At 41.1% G+C, this 20,561-nt stretch overlaps 2 protein-coding genes across 2 annotated transcripts in view; one reads left to right on the top strand and one right to left on the bottom strand.

Annotated features, from left to right (window-relative positions):
• LOC134198606 (uncharacterized) overlaps window positions 1-640 on the bottom strand; it is a 1,193-nt gene extending 553 nt beyond the window's left edge. The window contains exon 1 of the mRNA XM_062668021.1: window positions 1-640. This exon is cut by the window's left edge and continues 553 nt beyond it. Coding sequence (XP_062524005.1) covers window positions 1-146 — 146 coding nt within the window. The 5' untranslated portion in view covers window positions 147-640.
• A 16,350-nt stretch (window positions 641-16,990) lies between these two features.
• LOC134176218 (uncharacterized) lies at window positions 16,991-19,887 on the top strand. Its single transcript, XM_062642901.1, has 8 exons — window positions 16,991-17,064; window positions 18,552-18,614; window positions 18,671-18,733; window positions 18,787-18,849; window positions 18,974-19,021; window positions 19,074-19,106; window positions 19,180-19,243; window positions 19,323-19,887. The coding sequence occupies exons 1-8, from the start codon at window positions 16,993-16,995 to the stop codon at window positions 19,679-19,681; spliced, it is 765 nt and encodes a 254-aa protein (XP_062498885.1). The 5' UTR covers window positions 16,991-16,992; the 3' UTR covers window positions 19,682-19,887.
• Window positions 19,888-20,561: the final 674 nt, after the last annotated feature.

Here is a 20,561-nt window from a genome sequence, read left to right as displayed (position 1 = left end):
ATTCTCAGGTTACCATAGCCGCAACCTAACACATGATCTCCGTAGGCATCTATTATTGAACCACATGGACATCTAGTAGAGAGAGAAGGAAAAATTGGAATTCCTAGCCGTAAACGTAAAGCAATCACATATTCCTCTGCAGACATGACGAGGCCCAAATTTCTGTTAGGGATTGCCCGCAGCCATGCGCCTGCATGAGGAGTTGATATAGCGTTTAGACGTGCTTGGTCGCGTATACTGACTGAGTTCTTAATGTCAGATAAAAGTGACTTGTCGAAAATCTCTTGCAAATCATGTTGACTTGCTCCACCGAGGTCAACATCAGCGGTAGACAGGAGAGTAGACAGCAGCTGTTCACGAGACGATACCTCACCTGGGAAAAGCAGATCTGGAACATCAGGATTAGTGATTGGCCCTTCACTGCTCCTCAAAACAGGTGGCTTAGCACACCCCAAGAGACGAATACTCAAATCCCGTGTAAAATTGCAACTGCCTACGAAAGCGAGTGCGGAAGTTCTACAGGTTTCTCTCAAACCCAAACCACCGAGACGGATTGGCAATGTGGCCTGTTTCCACGCGACGTCAGATACAGATGAGCGAGAAATCACCTCCAGACTGCTTCGCAACTCGCTGTCGAACCTCTCGAGCTGAAATTTTACTAGATATATATATATATATATATATATATATATATATATATATATATATATATATATATATACATGAGTCAAGATGTTAGTCAAACGTTGTCGTCTCTAGAAGTTGCAATCAGATGTTACAACAATACAACAATTTGACTCTGAGCAAAACGTTAATATACAGGTATTGACATAATCCACTGCGTCAGATAGAATTATGTAATTTCTTTCTTCTAGGAACTGTCGGTTTCTGTTAATAGCTTGAATGATACTTTACACAAACAAACTCAAGACTTCCAAGTATACTAAAATACAGATTGTTATAAATTGTTATAAATTTGGCATGAGATATAACGTAAATTAAACAATTTAAAATAATTATTACTTTATATGGTTCTAATATATTATTTTGCTTTTTTTTTATTTAGACAACAGAAGAGAATTTGTCATCATCTATTGATCAACTACAAACAAATGTTAGTAAAGAATTTAAAACATAAGAACACATGTATATACAATTTGTTTCCAGTTTGTTTATCTCAATCGCACTCTTACTGACTTGGTATGTGAGTTAGACATATTAATTGTTGTTTAAAAATTGACAATTAATCTTATATGCGTTGCCTGTTTCATAGAGTGCGGCTACTCCTTTGGGTCACGTGTTTGGTAACGGCGCTAATGACTTAGTGAACAATGTAGGTATGTTATAATAATTACTTCAAGTTGATATTTGCTTAAAATAGAAATAGATGTTTACGTCAAAACATTTCTATATTAGTTATAGATGTAAGTCCGTGGAACACTAATCTTACTTCCGACTTTGCTCCCATCTTGAATGGAGGAATGTCATTCGACGGAAGAGCATTCATCGTTCCAGAAGACGGAATATACTATATCTACGGGATGGTAATGATTGAACATGACGCAGTAAAGACCTGTGGCTTTTCGCTAGCTGTCGGCGCTTATACTTACTTGGCTGCAAACGATCAAAGCGTCAGTGGTGCTCAACAAAGTCTATTTGGCAGTCAAGTTCAAAAACTACAACCAGGAGACAGGGTTTTGATGACAACCATTCATTGTAAATACAACTTTGACAATGATCGAGCTTACTTTGGCATTTACTTGCTTCAACGTGCACTTTGATAAGTCACTGAGGCAAGCCAGACGTTAGTAGTGATAGATGTTAGGTTTGAGTTTAGCTGGAGATGATTTCGAATGATCTAGACATTTTAGAACTGATGCGATGAAGTTAGCGATCTCTGTCGTCTATTTGTTGTTGCACTTGTCTCAATATGACAAAATTCAAGTTCAGATGTCTGTGTTTAATATTGCGTGATTCCTAAAGATCTAATTTAGTTACATAAGACTCGCCCTATTACGCCACTGGGATTCGTACGTATGAGGGTATCTCCAGGACGGCGAGTCCGATCAACACCAAATTTGGCTCGCGCACGCCGAATTCGTAGATGTCGAAAGTAAAGCCGCGTAGAAAGATATTCACGAGAAATAACCTGTACCGTGAATGTCTTAGTGAGTAAGCAAAAATTTCGTCGCTTGCCAGACCATAAAACGATTTGCAAAAGTCACAGGTACATTTTGAAAGTCTTACATGTTCCATCAGCAGTCTAGAACAGGAATGCACTAGCCGCCGCTCTATTACTGTGCTAGGTTACAAGAATAATACAAGTCGGGAAGCTCGTGTACGATTCGGGAACATCTGGAGCCTGGCAGCTAGAGTGCGCCATCAAACGAGGTGTTAGGATTTCCGCTCTGGAGTCTTTTGGAGAGGAATTCCTATCTCCAAAAGAGTTGGCAAATACGTAGAGTCTGCGTAAGGACATGATACCAACATTGTAAAAAAAACAAGTAGAGTACGAATGGAAGGTCAAGTCTGTTGCAAGACATTCCATTCCGTATGGCACATGAAAATAACTATTAGACTAATCGTATTAATAGCCTAACTGTTGGTGACATACGATATAATTTGATCATTTAATAGCAAAAACTAGAGGCAGGATGATTCCAGACTCTTTCCGGCGTTGTCGTGTTATACGAGAACCGGACACGACGGCGCGAGAGGGTCTGGTACAAAGATAGCGCAAACGACGCAAGACGCCCGTATCGTCTGACAAAAATTTCTTTTCGCATAAAAAGTTCTTTCCAAAGCTCTAATTCATAGCTTAATCAATGTAAATCTAGGTGCAGAAAGCGATAAGAACGCTGTAAAGTGGGAAGTGTGAACAACCACAGGAAGCGCGGTTACCAGGCACGTAGAAATTGTCCAAGGCAGCTGGCACACCCTGCGCCCTAATGGCAGTATTACTAGCGCGGTGGGCGATCTGAAACCATGCTGTCTCTGAAGTTTGACTATCTGGGGATTGACGACGGCAGGGAGTCGAGTCTAGGCTCGAGGGCTTGTGCATCTTTTATTCGTGCCAGAGGTATCCTAAAATTTGATACTGACCGTTTCAAATTCTTCATCAATAGCAATGCACCATCTCTACGTTTAATCTAACAGTTGCAAACCTGCCAACCTAGTAGAATCAACATGCGGGAGTCTAACAATTTTTGACACGCCTACAATAGCTTTAATATCAATAAATTATATTGTAGTAAGTGTTAAATAATATATAAAGAGCACACTTAAATAAGCAAAGTGCAACAAACGCAAAACACAAAATATGTAGGTACTATACTGCCTGTAAATATAAGCCTAGACTAAATATAAGAAAGAGGTATACACGTTCTTGCTGCTAGTTCGAATGTTCTAGATTCCATAGTTTTGTGGCCTTCTTCCATCGCTTTTCCAGCAATATACAACTTATGTTACTCTTTGATATACCCAGCCACTGTTCCTTTCCACCCTCGGGCAGTTTTGCCTGACCGACTCCTTCTAGGTCAATGTTGGATCTAGAGACTCTGATTGTGACTAAGTATGTATAAAAGAGCCGGTTGAAAAGAGATGCTGGCACATAGCCAATGATATCAAGTATGTATTCATTAATTAATTAATTAAGTGTTTATTTGTATGATTACATAAAAACAGGCACGCCCACCAATAGTCACAATGCGGGAGATTTGATACCAAATGCGGGTAGGCGGGATAAGGGTCCCAAATGTGGGATTCTCCCGCTCAATGCGGGAGAGTTGGCAGCTGTGCAGTTGAAAGGGCCGCGCTCTTTACGGCGATACGGAGATCGCTAGTTGCAGGCATTGTGCCAAGGCACCGAAACCTGTCACAGATCGCTTTCCAACTATTTCTTGCTGACTCTATAAAATAGAAAATGGATAACAGAACAAGTTTAGAGTCGACGCGTTGTTTCCTCGCTTTACTTCAAAAAGGATTCCGCTTGCCAGAATAAGATATGCGTGCACAGGGCTTGTGGTTTGCAGTATGACGCCAATAGGCGCATTTTATATTAGAATGATAGTGCAGTGCAGCTGTGGTAATACGATCTTGTTGATGATCAATGTTTTAGTAGCCACGTTGTGTTAATTACTACCACGGCAGGATTCTATTCTCTACAATATCCATGGCAATAAGATAATAGGAATGTACAACATTATTAGGTTAGTTTCATAAGCAATTACTACTCCGTCTGAGTCCTCACTTATTATCTCCCGTATTCTACCTTCTGTTCACGTTGACTTTGCGCTCCGAAGTGACTAATGATACAGCTGTATTTGTTTACCACAGTCAGATGTTAATTAAGTGATATTCCATTAACTCTACATTTTGGAGGTCATATTACAATACAAAGATGTTAGGTAACAGTAGAAAAAGTCGCAGGCTATCAAGATGAAACAGAACGAGAAGAGGAGTCAGAAATAGCAGGCAACTACTCGCGAAACAAGAGCAACTGTGTGTTGATGTTAAGGCAGCGGACCGTTTAGTGACCTTGCTAATTGGCTATACCTTAACGATCAAGAACCCTAACGTTTTATGACTAGTCTTCCTACATGTATGTCATATTGCTGACATTTCCTAGTGTTCTTTTACGACCACTATATCTAGGCTTCCTTGCTCTAACATACCATGGAGATTACTGTAACAGTTGCTTTATATTTTTGTTCTAGTTTTCTATTGAAAGCATCTTTGGAGATGAATCTGGTGTATGCTTGGCAGGAAGACTTTTTGAATTGGTAAAGTTAACGTTATCTTCCTTACTGAGGCAATGGTTTTCATTACTCCTTTGCTTTAGTGGACTACTACAGTTCGGTACTTGCAGGAAGTAATGAAGGTATATGTAGATTTGTGACACACGTAGCCATACCCATGCCTTGTTTGCATTCAAATGTATCGTCCTGGCTGACCAATAAATCGATCGTTTATAAAAAAAATGCAGCAGTCATTCAATGAGAAGATCGAAGCACTACTATAAAAAGGGAGTGTGCAAGACCGAGAGATAGAGGTAGGACTGATGTGTGATGTTGAGGTGTTACTGTAATTGACCACATGTATGGAAAGTGGAACTAGCATCAGGCCGGGCAAACTTGATTGACAGTTTAACGTCCAGCCTTTTTCACGATGGCATGCGGGCGGGCGGTCATTATTCATTATTTATTTAATATTTTAATAATAACATTAATTAATAACTTGTCGCTGCCATCGAAGACAGACGTCAAAAGGCCGCCGACAACTCGTTAGACATCTTCACAATAGGGAAGCGCCCGGCCTGGACTGATGTCAGCTGATCTTCAATGTTTCTGATGGAGACAGCGACAAAACAGTCCAGGGAACCACGGTTTTCTTAGCAGTGCACACGTGCACGGTTTCGAAGGAAGCGATATTGTGAAAACTAACGTGCGAAGTGTCATCATAACATGTGTCCTATATAATAAATAACGAAACAAATTTTGTTTTCCAAGAATGTGATGCGGGCGGGGACGTTAAACTGTGAATCAAGTTTGCCGACCTTATTTACGAATGCACGTTTGATGATAAACTCCAGGTGCAAACTACTTGCCATTCCATAACTCTTGGCCACCCTATAGGCAATCTTTTTGGCTTGTGTCAAAATGGTTGGATGTCGAAATGTATTGTGCAGTGATAGATCATTCCTTCTTTGTAGGCGGTGTCTTCTACAGAAAACAGGGCGATCGCTATGAATGCAGCCCAACGTTCTTAAATGGCGTTAGACCAGCGCTAAAATTTTACTGCTTGTTGCATGGGCACGTTGAGAATATATTTGTCCCCCTCCCCACCGGCTAAAAACCACATAATTGCCGAGAAAATTAGCCGCCACTCATGGTAGTAGTCTGACAGCTTGAATTTTTGGTGTGCGTAGCTGAGAAGAGACCATGTTGTTGCTAAAACCACCCTAGCTAATGTCGTCTTTAACAGAAATTTGGCGCTCTAACGCAGTTTGCTAATGGAGCGTGCTTTGTCCATGACAGCGTGTCTGTTTGTCGGACGAATTAGCTGACCTGTAAGTACACAAGTCTGGAGACACGGCTTTATTAAGTAATTAATTTATTTAATAATTTACTAAATAATTAGTCTAGTTGCCAATTTATTAAGTAATTAATTTAATTATTAATTTATTAAGCAGCTATTTTATTAAATATTATTTTAATTATTAATTCATTAAGTAATTAATTTATTATGTAATTAATTTAATGGTTAATTTATTAAATAATTATTTTAATTATTAATTTATTAAATAATTAATTTAACGGTAATGTTCAAATATCTGCAAGATAACCTAATTAATTAAACGACGTCTTTGTTGACATACGAAAAACATCTTATCCGGGATTTTGTATTCGCTCTGTCCAATCGTCGTGCAATTTACACTTTTGGGGAATTTATAGGAATTGCAATATCATTCAGTGCAACAATATTCAACAGTCAATGGACTTCCAATGCAAATTGATGTACAATAATATCATTGATTTACACATGTGTCAAGATGTTAGTCAAACGTTGTCGTCTCTAGAACTTGCAATCAGATTTTACAACAATATAACAAATTGACTCCGAGCAAGACGTCACTATACCGGTATTGACCTAATACACTGTGTCAGATAGAATTATGTAATTTTTTCATCTAGGAACTGTCGGTTTCCATTGATAGGGTGAATGATACATTACAGGAACAAGATCAAGACATAAAAAATACATACCTAATTAATTAACAATTAAAATAATAAAATATAGATTGTTAAATTGCTCTATATTTAGGCAAGTGATATAGCATTAACTTTAATTAAATAATTAAAAATAACTATTACTTTTATGTTCATATATTATATTGATTTTGATTTTTGCTTAGACAACTAAAAAGAATTTGTCATTATCTATTGATCAACTACAAAAAAAATGTTAGTAAAGTATTTATAACATAACAACACATGTATTTACAATTTGTTTTCAGTTTGTAGATCTCAATCGCACTGTTAATGACTTGGTATGTGAGTTAGACATAATTATTGTTGTTCAACAATTGACTATTAATCTCTTATGCGTTTCCTGTTTCATAGAGTGCGACCACTCCTTTGGGTCACGTTGTTGGTAACGACGAGTCTGAAGTAGAGAACAATGGAGGTATATTATAATAATTACTTCAGGTTGATATTTGCTTAAAATAAAAATAGATGTATACATCGAAACATATCTATATTATAGATGTAAGTCGATGGACAACAGCCACTGTGTCTGACTATTCGTCCATCTTGAATGGAGGAATGTTGTTCAGTGGAACAGCATTCACCGATCCAGAAGACGAAATATACTATATATACGGGATGGTGACGATTGAACACGACGAAGTGGAGACATGTGGCTTTTCGCTAGCTGTCGGTGCTAATCGTTACTTTATTACAAACGATCAAAGTGTCAATGGTGCTCAACAAAGTCTATTTAGCAGTCATGTTCGAAAAATACCAACGGGAAGTAAAGTGTTGATGACAACCAGGAATTGTAAATACAGCTTTGGCTTTAAACAAGCTTGCTTTGGCATTTACTTGCTCCAACGTGGACTTTAAAAAATCATAGAGACAAGCCGGACGTTAGTAATGATGGGTGTTAAGTTTGTGTTTATTAGCTGGAGATGATTCTGAATGATTTAGATATCTTAGAACTGATGCGATGAAGCTAGCGATCTTTGCCGTCCTTTTACTGTTGCACTCGTCTCAATATGATTTAAATCGAGTTTAGATGTTTGCGCTACAATATTGTGTGACTTGCCAGTGTCAGTAACTCAAGTCTCCATAAAACGTATCCTATATAAATTCATACATGTACATATTTAGTCAAGCATTTATTAGTTTGTTAGAACAATAATCTGTTCGTCTTTGGCAGTTTAATGTTAGAATAATTGATTCCTTACCTTCGTCGGATCTTCATAGTCTTATATATCACCAGGTAACTTCGCCGTCTGATACCTTCACTGGACGAACTTCGCAGGACTTGCCGAAGGGAAAGTCTGGCCCCGGCGCGAAGATCGGAGCCCAGGTATGCGCATGCGTGAACCGTATCGTGCTGCAGGAGCCGATCATCAAACCGGGACTCCGACCAATCCGGAGATTTTCTTAAAATCACCAGCCCAAGCACGGTACACTGTACCAACTATCATCTCCTACCTGACGATGTGTGGCATTTCCAAGCACAGTACGTAAGAGGCTGATGCGGGCGAAACAGCTGCCGTTTATGTTGCGTTTATTACAAGGTTGTGCTAACCATTTACTAGGTTAGTAGTGCACGCCCCGACCGTTAATTACACGAGTGACTGCAAAACTTCTGCTAAACTGCTGCCAGGAATTCTTATGTACGACTCAAACGCTGTCCTCTTCCACCTTCCAAGGGCTTTGACTGTGAAATCATCCAACCCTCTTGCCTTCGCTGTCGTCGCTGCGCCAATGCGGAAGCTGTGGCCTGTAAAGCCCGTGCAGTCACGTCCGGCTTCTGTGAGCGCCTTTTGAACTACTTGGACCAGCCTATTGCGCGACAGTGACGTGCTATCGTCGTAGAAAAATAAGGAGCCTTGGGCGTTGCCTTGGAGCGCCATGTATCTCAGCAGAGCAGCCACTGGGCAATTTTTTTGTTTCGATCAACCCTAAAAGATGTTTACACCTTGACGGAACGGTTCTGTTTTCGATTGCTTTAGGTGAATGCGCAACACAGACGGAGTGACATGTGAGTCGATGCTGACATCTTGTGGAGCCAGGTGAACAGAAGCGTCAAATGCTGCTACGGAGCTCACGGTAAACTGTCCCGCTCGCATAACGCCAAAAATACTCGTGCAGACTGCAGCCCATAGCATTGCTGCGTCGTAAAATTGTGATCTTTTTGCCCACACATCTATCAAAATTCTCAATTCTGCCGGTGTAATGAGCAAGTGCTTGTCGACCTTCAGACGCGATCTATGCTGACGTCGAATTCCTTTCAAGACATAAGATAGTTGTGGGAGAGTAGCGGTGAATGGGTCGCCCAAACCCGCCTGGATCTGTAGGTGGCGCACTGCTGACAGGTAGCTTTTGATAGTTTTGTGAGAGAGACCTTCTTCGGCTAGGTGTGAGACAAAGAAACATAGGCGGTGCTCGGATGTGGAAAGAGGGATGAAGGAAAAACGATGGCAGAATTTTAGATACCGTGCTTGACCGGACGCGTATGCTTTCCTGGTAGAATCAGCTAAGCCTGACGCAAAGAAACGGCAAGCCGACGTCTCCAGGTGTGCGAGCTCCAGTCTAGATGGGGTGACAACAGCAGCTCCAGAAACTGTAGTGGAATGGCCGCTGGCTGCTCGTTCAGCTGCAACAACAGACATTGATTCTTGGGCATACTGTCTCGTGACAGGGCGTCCGCCGCTACGTTAGAGACACATGGTACGTGCGTCGAGACCCAGGTAAAAGAGTAAAAAGCTGCTACAAATTGCAACACCCTCAGCAATTGCATAACGATCTTATCTCGGCTGGACGATTTAGCAAGAGCCGACACCACAGTCTGATTGTCACATCGAAACAGCACTATTTCGTCACGCCAAACTTTTCCCCATGTAGCGCTTGCTAGTAGAATTGGTAGCAGTTCTTTTGGTGCGATGCTGATTTCTCCCATCCGCGTGACCATTTCCATTGAAACCAGTTGCACCGCCAAATGGCTTCGCATCTCCTCGAGCCTGATGCGTCCGAGGTAAGCTGGATCGCTGGTGGCCGTGATACCAAAGTGTTGATAATGCATTTTCCTTTCCAGCTTTCAAGAAATGCGTCCCACCACCGAAGATCCGCAATCGCCTCGCTGTTAATACGCACCCAGTAATGCACTTGCTTTACGTTACCTGCAAGATCGATTAGCCGACGCACAAACGCTCGACTTGCTTTCACCACTGAAGTTGCGTGGTGCAGCGTACCAATCAGAGAGAGCAGCTGGCGCTTCCTGCAAGCGCGGCGCGTTAGCTATTGCGCAATTGTGGATTTTACTTTTTGCAGCTTAACGGCTTGTAAGCTGATGATGCCATCCTGCGAGAAGAGCTGCAAACCCAAAAATTTCAGGCACGTTGTGGGCCCCTCGAGCTGGTTTGTAGCTACTGGCACGCCTAGCTCGTTGCATATGCTTAATGCTTTTGCAAGGTTCTCATCGCATTTCGATGATTGCGGACGTCAGAAAAATACAAAATCGTCTAAATAATGTATGCCGGCTGTTATGCCTCGACAGGACATAATCCACATTAGCGCGTCTGCTACAGCAGAAAATATCTTGGGGGCCGAGCGCAAGCAAAACGGTAAAGCTTGGTCGAAGTACACCTTGCCTTTCCACGATATTCCCAAGAGATGACGATCGTCTGTGTGAACCGGGATGTGCCGATATGCGCTCTGTATATCAAGCTTTGCTATCATAGCCCCTGTTCCCAGCTCGCATAATTTCCTTGCCGCCACTACTATACTAACGTATGAGAGGGAGCACAAGTTAGGTGCAATGCCATCTTTGACTCTTGCTGCGTGATGGGGTGACAAATCTACGATAAGGCGCCATCGACCTGGTTGATGAGCTTTTGGAATTACCCCCATAGAGCTGATGTGAGCCTCCGCTGCTCTACGCTCGTCAGGACACGAGATACGTGCTGCCGCGCACTCTTCTTGCAAGTAACTGTCGATAACCGCGGCGTTTGCTTTTGCCGTTTTCATGTTCCTGCGGGTACGTCTTGCTTTTGCTTTGTTTTAATCGTAAACAATCCGGAATCCCCGAGACAAACCACTTACGATGTAGCTAGCGAAAAATGTATCCGGGTGGCTCTCCAGCGCTTGACGCCACGCGCCTACCATTAACGAAGACGTCCGAACCGTGTCCAGATGACGAGATGGCACCATCGGGCAACAGCTGTCCAAGGCTAGCAGGTCTTCGGTGTAACGGTAGCGCGATCCTTGTAAATTGCCCCTCTCTTGGATATTTTGCAATCGACGATAAATTTCGAAAGAGGAGCCTGCCAAACAATGCGCTAGTCAGACCGAAGAACGCTATTGTACGAGTTACACACTTACAGTTGCCAAGGGCCCATGAGGCTTACGTATAACGGGGCCATTACACGCTCCTGCATCACGCATCAGTCGGGATAGCCGGCACAACTGCTAAAATTTAAATTACGGCAGATTGGCTTTGGAATATCCCATGGCCTGTCACTTCGGTATCTTGATCTGCCTCCCGACAGCGTTCTCGAGGCTGGTCCGGCTTCACACAGAATTGGCGGTGGAGCGTCGTTCGGTTATAACGTGCAAGAACCGGGAGCATGATCCGCTTCCAGGCAGTGAAAACACCTTGTTGTTGGCGCTTGGTTCATTGCCAAGATTGTCGCAGCAAAGAGAGGCGCGTGCAGCTGGCTCCAAGAAAGACTGCGGTTGGAAGCCGCCAAATGCCGAAAGCGCGCGTCATATAACAGCCAGCCTGTCCGGCTGCGGCACTGCGCTTCGTGCGCTGCAAGCCGGATGTACGCCATCACTTCCTGCGCTAGGGCAGGGTGATTTCGCAAAAGAATCACGGCGTACGTAGCAAAACACTGCACCCACGTAGGCAGTGTCGTGATCTGATGCAGGCGACGACGATTGGCTGGTTCAGCTGTAGCTTGCATGCGCCGCAGTAGCTCCAGGTTATCTGGAAGAAGCTCCGCAAAGTCCACGTACTCTTGTGCCTAGATTAGTCGAACCAGACGAGCGGGTATTGGCGAGGTTCATTCTCCCACGATGCAAGCTTCCGCGCTAGAGCTGAGCGCTGTTACTGTCGGCGCCACCGCCTCGACGCTGACAGACGTTCATAGGCTTGGCCCTAACGATGGCACAGTCGATGGCTGCATTAAAGAAACGCCGTAAATGGCGAATGCTGCTGGTAGCGCTCCGAGCGCCTGTTCTGCAACAGCGCACAACAAAACATTTTATTTGTAACTACAAGCACATGCATGCTGTCTCGATAGCTTATTCTTATGTTGTGCGCTGCTACGCTGCCCGGCGTTGGTGCCTATAGTAGCCTGCAGTTTATGTATTATTTCCCTTAGCTCCGAACGTACCTGAGGCAGCTTGAGATTGAGCGGCGAGTTTCTCTTGATCTTCTTTCAAAGCAGCCCGAGCAGCCTCTTTGGCCGTCTCTGTCATCAGACCCTTAAGTTCAGCCAAGGACATGGTCACCAACGGGCTATCCTGGTCTTCCATCACAATTTTTTGGAGCGCTGACTAAAAATTTATCTTAAGCGTTGACGCTTGCAATTGTTACAATGACCGCAACACGCCTGCAGTGCCAAGTATATAGTACTTCGTGTGGATAACTCCGGCATTAGCTACAACGCGCGTAACGGCACCAATAGCGGGCACGACTCCGGGGTGGAATCAACTCTGTATAACGTTGTTAAACAACATTAAATGATAGATTAGATATAGGAGTGGATGTAGAGCAGTGGGACTTACCTACTGTATACACACACATGCACGCACGCACGCAAGCACGCACGCACGCACGAACGCACACACACACCTACACAAGCAAGCACGCACAAACCCAAACACACACACACACACACACACACACGCACGCACGCAAAAACACAAATACACAAAAGGCACATTAATTCTGAAATGTATAATCAATATATTCTTGATTGTAACAACAACTGGCAAGTAATATTTAATAAATTACTGAAATTTAGTATGGCTATTTTATCTTAAACAATTATTCACAATTAACATATATAACATCGTGACTCACAGTTGCTTCTTTAAATATTTGCAGTACATACTCCATGCAACATCAGTTACATACTACCTGTCAGTAGGTCCATTACTAGCCAAAAACAGACTCTCTTGGAACTAATTAATGAACTAGGCGGTCATCCGCCACAGCAATAGTTCAATGTTTCATCGCATTGATGAGGGTTTGTGAGACAACGACAACAGGAGAAGGTACGATGCCAAGAAAACTTCATGCAGTTTGATATCTTTTTGGTAAGAAGTAGAATGACATATGCTGCAGCATTTCCAGCTGTGTGTTTACATCCAAAACTTTTACTAACCTAACTGCATAAGCGTAACTAAAGTCAAAATTTTACCAAGAAATTTTGCTAATATTAACTGGAAGTGAATACTTCAATAGTTACGTGAGCAGATCATCTAAGCGTTATATGTTGGTAACAAAACTGGCATACCATAAAAGCAACTTGTCATGACTATGATTTCCTAAACCATCAAATTGAACAAAATGTTTACTTTGTTAATTTTCAAGACCTCTATGGACACGTAAAATTTCTGTCTATAGGTATGTATGTATGTATGTATGTATGTATGTATGTACGTACGTACGTATGTATATATGTATGTATGTATGTATGTATGTATGTATATATGTATGTATGTATATATGCATGTATGTATGCATGCATTGTCTCTTTCTCCGGAGTGTCAGTTCTGTCGAAGCAGCAAGTTGAAGTACATAGTGACCTAGATTGGCTAATGATAGTATTAGATTGTAAAGTATCCTAGAAAGTGCTTAGTAGTATCTAATCTGGGCCTTAGAGGCTCCCGTAACAAAACATGTATGTATGTATGTATGTATGTATGTGGCTCAATTGGTTAGAGTGTGCAGTTGGAGATTGGCAACATCCGAAACCTTCGGGTCAGAGTTTGAGTGAGGGAGGGCCACACACATAAATTTCCTAGGGCAAGAAACTAACATACAATTGCCTCACTCTCCGGAGTGTCAGTTCTGTCAAAGAAAAAGAAGAAGTGACATATAGACAGTGATTGCTGATAGCATTGTAGCGTCATAGCATTGTAGCATTGTAGCATTTTAGCATCGTAGCATTTTAGCATCGTAGCATAGTCAATGCAGTATCGAACATGAGCCTTAAGGGCTCTTATATGTACGTAGGTACAAAAAAATGTATGTCTTGTTGTATCTCTTGCCCCAGAGATCTGTTTGTGCCTTCTAGACGAGACAGTGAGTTTGGTCTCGTACTCCCCTTACCCACTATAATTTCTTCTCCGTGCAGGTTTCTATAGTCTCTTACTACTAGCTTTTCTTTATCATGTAACATCTTCGACATACGAGACATCGAGAAAGGAGTCATCACCGAAAGTGGTGGACATACCATGCATGCATCATGTATGTTACATTGTACGTATGTATGTTTGCAGAAGGCAAAGTTGGCATCGCTTTGTAGTTACTCCCCTTTCATAAAATAATGGGTTTTCTCGTGTCAGCTTACCTGAGTCAGCAAATTGGCTGTCAGAATCAAACAATTGCATAGAAATGGAATATACTATAGTACGGTACTCTGCTTTCAAAAATTCCTGCAATTATAAAAAGCTACAACTTGTTAAGTTAAAAGAGCTGTCATTATTCAACTTAATATTAAGCAATCCTTCCTTACAACAACCATAATGATTGCTTTGACAGTCATAAAGAGGACAAAGTAGGTATGTTCTAAAAATTACTCTTTACATTCTGACTTACTGATGTGAGAGAAAGGCAGTGATGGAGATGGAGGTTTTGAACTCATCTGCATAAAAAATAACATTAAAATACATTAATGGTTACCATTAAAAAGTATACCATAAACACGAGCACACAAATAAACATTACAAAACTCTCTCTGTCACACACACACACACACACACACACACACACACACACACACACACACACACACACACACACACACACACAACACAAATACACACAAACACACACAGTTTACAGTAAATGAATTGATTGTATCTGCAGCATCATTCTTTTTCTTTTTCTCAGCCACTTTCGGGGCAGTTTCTCCATCCTGTTTAATACACACAATATATGATTCATATTGACACCACAAACACATGTTAAAATGTATAATCCACAAGTATATACTTATCAGGCCCAGATACTTAAAATTTTTAAAGAGGGGTCAACCTGGTAGCAGTTATTTATAGCATTACTAATTGTCTCTTTTCTACTAAAATTATATAAAATTATTAAATCACGCCTATTGGAAAAGAGAAGGTTGTAACCCCCTGACACCCAACTGGATCCGGGCCTGCTTATATGTTTCATGTCACATGATGAAGTATTGACAGCAGACCAAATCATTAAAGAATATCTTCTACAAACTCATAACTAAAGCTGGTCTTAACCCTCATTTCCACTGTTATGAATCTTCTCAGACCAAGAAGCAGGCAGATAAGACAGACACACACAGACCACTTGGCATGCAAACCAACAGACAAAAAGACAAAAAAAACCGGCAAAGACATAAGCAGACAGGCAGGCAGGCAGGCAGACAGATAGGCAAATAGACAGACACACAACGAGACAGACAAAGAGAGGCACAAAAAGGACAGACAAACCGACACCCAGACATACGGACAAACAAACATTCGAGGGAAGATGACCGGCTGGAGTCTGGAGCCTATTACTGTATTTGCTACTACTGTAGAACCTCCATAATTCAAACAATCTTGTGCCAAGTCCTGCGCAGATTAGTAAAGTGGTTCAAATTACAAAATCTCTATCCTCGGAGGTCCAGGCCTTATACCACAGACACCCATACAACTAGCACATTTATGTTTCCACAAAGCCATATGTAGTGTTTGAGGTGAATGACACAGCTGCGGCGACTACATACTTTTAAATACTGTGACATTCAGGAATTAAAATAGTTGAATGTGCGCATTTGAAGAAAACGATAGCACTTCATTGCGGCAGCAATGCGGATCATGATGCCTCGCAATTCCTGTTATGACCACAATCTTTGAGGCAAAACGCTAAACCAATTTCGGAGTAGCAAGGATTTAGATAAGTAAGGTTATACTTTATTTTATGTAGCTGATATATATTTTTGCAAACTATTAGAAGTCGCGAAGCGCGCAAATAAAATTTGCAAATATTTAAGTCTATCCTCGATGTCCAAGGAAGTCACTGTGAAGACACATGTACATGTGTCTACCAGATTGTAACAAAAATACATGTACCAGTGTCTACCATGTATCACGCACCTCGTCGTGCTCACGTAAAAGCAGACGAACAACAAGTGAGGTCGCACCGTGAGCACGGAGAAAAGCTTGGCTTGTGAGGCAAAGCACCATCCTAACAGAAATGACCTGACCTAAAACGACCAACGCTTTGAATAAACACACAATAACAATATTTCAGTCATCTAATATCACCTATATATAAGTAGCATTACTAATATAAAACGCATCATCTCAGGACTGTCTACAAAATCACTTTACTAAACCAGACAAAAATAAATAGGAAACCACGCCCATAAATTTTGTGTGGTACTGAACCTCAAGGAACTCTCCATAGATACGCCACTCGCTATATCACTTTAGTGCTTCTTCTTTACACATGCACAGTATAGTTCAGACACCTCAGGTTCATAGCAGATTTCTACGTCGTCTGAGTCTTCATCTATTACTTCCCGTCTTTTAGCTCTCGACTGAACGGCATCAATGATGAAGACAGTCGTTCTCTACGGCTTGCTGCTTGTCGCTGGGGTAATGATTGGTCATCTGTGAATTGTGCCGATTCTTAGTCTAATATATTGCTGACATTTTATACTGTCCATTTACTGTTACTAGATCTAGGCTCTGATGCTATGTTACTGTAATTAGACAGTTCTTCGTATTTCTGTTCTATATAGTTTTGTCTTGAAAGCATGTTTGGAGCTGTATCTGGTCAATGCTTGGCTGGAAGACTTGTGGAATCGGTAAATTAAATGTTAACTGTCATGATGAAGCAATTGTTTTCATTACCTTCTTTGTTTTAGTGCACAACTACAGTTCGATACTTGCAGGATAAAATAAAAGTGTGTAAATTTGGTGACACACGTAGCCGTAACAATGCCTTGTTTGGTTTCGTGTGTTTCTTGCTGGCTGACCACTCAATCGTTTACAGGCAATGCAGCAGTCATTCAATGAGAAGATCGAAGAACTAGTAGAGAAAGGGCGCAAGCGAGACCGAGATATAGAGGTAGGACTGACGTGTAATGTTGAGACTGGCTGGTGTGTCCAGAATGAGTAACAATAAGCAAAGGAATAATGTAACGTTCGTGTATCTGCTCTACATGCATCTAGTGTACGTGTACGTGTTGCTAAAATCACATGGAAAGAAGTACTAACCTAATTACAAATGCATGTTTGATATGCTACTCATCTGTGTCGCAAAATTTAATGAAGAAGCGCTAAACTGTTAAACTCTAGGCGCAGAGTAATCGCCTGCATTCCATTGCATAGGCGGGTCACAAGGCAAACCTGTTAGATTGTGGACTTATTATTGTACCAACACACAGACACAAGACAAAGTAGTTGAATGTGTCTAATGTATTGGGCGTGTGATACTTCATTTCTTATTTGTTGTAATGCTGATTTTTGCAAATACGTGAAGAAATCGATCACTAGGAGGTGTCTCCTACAGGCCGTGGGAACAGGGCAATAGCTACGAATAAAGCCAGGCAAAACGTGCTAAAATGGCGTCAGACGAGCGCTAAACTTAGCCAAAGTATATTTCAGATATAGTCAGACACATTGCCTGTTCAAAAAGTGCTCGCATGAAACAACACGAATAGACAGCTAATTCTTAGTCATGAAACACCTGCACATGTTTGTTTAAAAAAATTGAAGGTTCGGCTACTCCAATATTAATTACTCTATTTGCATAAAAGTTGCAAGGAGCACAGTAGATTGCTCATACTGCTACACAATCAAAATCCAAAATTATAGAAAACCTATATTTTTTAGCAAGATCAACGCATTTTTTAGAAAATCAGCGCATCTCTAAGAGATTAGAAAGCAATTACAGCCTTCGATATAATTGAACATCCGCACTAGTGACAATTTGGCATATCTACTACAGTAAATTAATGTGTGTGTGGGGGGAGGGGAGGGGTGTGATTTTGTGTGTGGGTGTGTGTGTGTTGTGTGTGTGTGTGTGTGTGTGTGTGTGTGTGTGTGTGTGTGTGTGTGTGTGTGTGTGTGTGTGTGTGTGTGTGTGTGTGTGAGTACTGAAGCTGCACAAACATTATCTCCGGCATAACAATCTCATTGCGGTATACACTATAAAAGTGTTGCTTTCTTATGGTTTTTATGGCCACGCAAATTCGTGACGGTGGAACTTGCCTCTCTAACGCTCAAATCTTTCTAAATCTCCACCAAATCTAAAATGCTCATTTCTGACTTCAAACGATTTTAAATAGAATGTTTCGTCAATTTCTATCAACGTGGTTAAAAAAATTTCAATAATTTCTGGGTCCTAAAAAGAACTAAAAACTTTTCGTTTGCCTATACGTTACACGTACATCTTCCAAGTGGCGCCCCTTAATTAACGGTAATCTTAAAATAGCCGCAACATAATCTGATTGAGCGACGTGTTTAGTAACACATACATTAAGGTGGACAAGTTATCAAGCATTTGTATTGACTTCGTCCAATCTTACAATTTTTACATTTCTGAATTCATAGGAATTGCAATCCCATTCAGTGCAACAAAATTCAACAGTCAATGGACTTATATCACAAATTGATGTACTATAACATCATTGATATGTGTCAAGATGTTCGTCAAACGTTGTCGTCTCTAGAACTTGAAGTCCGACGTTACAACGATACAACAATTTGACTCCGAGCAAAACGTCACTATACAGGTATTGAACTAATCCACTGCTTCAGATAGAATTGTGTAATATATTTCATTTAGGAACTGTCGGTTTCTATTAACAGCGTGAATGATACCTTACACAAACAAGCTCAAGACTTCCAAGTATACTAAATTACAGATTGTTAAATTGTTACAGATTTAGTATGTGATAAAACATTAATTAAATATTATAAAATTAGTATTACTTTATTTATGTTTGCATATTATAGTGTTTTTGTTTCTTTAGACAACTGAAGAGAATTTGTCATCATCTATCGATCAACTACAGACAAATGTTAGTAAAGTATTTAAAACATAAGAACACATGTATTGACAATTGTTTCCAGTTTGTAGATCTCAATCGCACTCTTACTGTCTTGGTATGTGAGTGAGACATTTTTACTGTCGTTCAACAACTGACTATTAATCTCTTATGCGTTGCCTTTTCCACAGAGTGCGGCTACTCCTTTGGGTCACGTGTTTGGTAACGGCTCTACTGACGTAGAGAACAGTGGAGGTATATTATAATAATTACTTCAGGTTGATATTTGCTTAAAGAGAAATATGTGTATACATAAAACATATCTATATTATAGCGGTAGGTCTTTGGACAACAGACACGTTGTCCGACTATTCTCCCATCTTGAATGGACGAATGTCATTCGACGGAACAGCATTCACTATTCCAGAAGACGGAATATACTATATATACGGTATGGTGACGATTGCACACGACTTAGTGGATACATGTGGCTTTTCGCTATTTGTTCGCCCTGCTTCTTTCTTGACTGCAAACGATCAAAGTGTCAGTGGTGCTCAACAAAGTCTATTTGGCAGTCAAGTTCGAAAACTACAGACAGGACACAGAGTTGTGATGACGACCACAAATTGTAAATACAATTTTGGCATTGATCGATCTTACTTTGGCATTTATTTGCTCCAACGTGAACTTTGAAAAATCATTGAGTCAAGCCAGACGTTAGTAATGATGGGTGTTATGTTTGTGTTTAAGCGGAGATGGTTTTAAATGATTTAGACATCTTAGAACTGATGTGATGAAGTTAGCTACCTCTGTCGTTCATTTGCTGTTGCACTTATCTCAATATGATTTAAATCAAGTTTAGATGTCTGTGTATAATATTGCGTGATGAACAAAGATATCATTTAGTTACACAACACTGGGATTCGTATGTATGAGAGTATCTCCAGGACGCCGAGTCTGATCACCACCGTATTTGGCTCGCGAACGCCGAATCCGTAGATGTCGAAAGTGAAGCCGCGTACGAAGATATTCACGAGCAAGAAGCTCTACCGTTAATGTCATCATGAGTAAACAAAAACTGCCTCGCTTTCCAGACCGTAAAAACATTTGCAAAAGTCACAGGTACAGAAATTTTGAAAATGCTACATGTGATTCGATCAGCAGTCTAGGTAGCTTGGAACAGCGATGTTCTACGCGCAGCTCTATTGCTGTGCTAGGCTACCAGAACAATACAAATCATGAAGCTCTATTCGGGAACATCTGGAGACTGGCAGCTAGCGCGCGCCGTCAAACACGGTGTTGAATAGGACTTCCCCTCTAGAGTCTGTTGGAGAGAAAGTCCTCTCTCCCAGAGAGTTGGCAAATACGTAGAGCTTACATAAGAACAGGATACCAACATTGAAAGGAAACAAGTAGAGCACGAATGGAAGGTCAAGTCTGTTGCAAGAATAAAACATGAGGATAAGTATTAGACTAATCGTAGTTATGAACCGTGAGGCTTGGTAACATACGAGTTAATTTGATCATTTAAATAATACCATAAATGGTAAGCAGGATGATCCCAGACCCTCTC

This window comes from Corticium candelabrum, chromosome 2 (genome assembly GCF_963422355.1).
Source record: "Corticium candelabrum chromosome 2, ooCorCand1.1, whole genome shotgun sequence".
Classification (NCBI taxonomy): domain Eukaryota; kingdom Metazoa; phylum Porifera; class Homoscleromorpha; order Homosclerophorida; family Plakinidae; genus Corticium; species Corticium candelabrum.
Note: the sequence above shows the minus strand (reverse complement) of the source record. Positions and strands in the feature narration are given on the sequence as shown.

What these genes read in the sequence shown, in the direction of transcription:
- LOC134176218 (XM_062642901.1), top strand. Translation starts at nt 16,993, where the DNA reads ATGCAGCAGTCATTCAATGAGAAGATCGAAGAACTAGTAGAGAAAGGG. An exon ending in GACTTATATCACAAATTGAT is followed by an intron (nt 18,615 to 18,670) that starts GTACTATAACAT and finishes TGTCGTCTCTAG; the next exon opens with AACTTGAAGTCCGACGTTAC. An exon ending in AACAAGCTCAAGACTTCCAA is followed by an intron (nt 18,850 to 18,973) that starts GTATACTAAATT and finishes TTGTTTCTTTAG; the next exon opens with ACAACTGAAGAGAATTTGTC.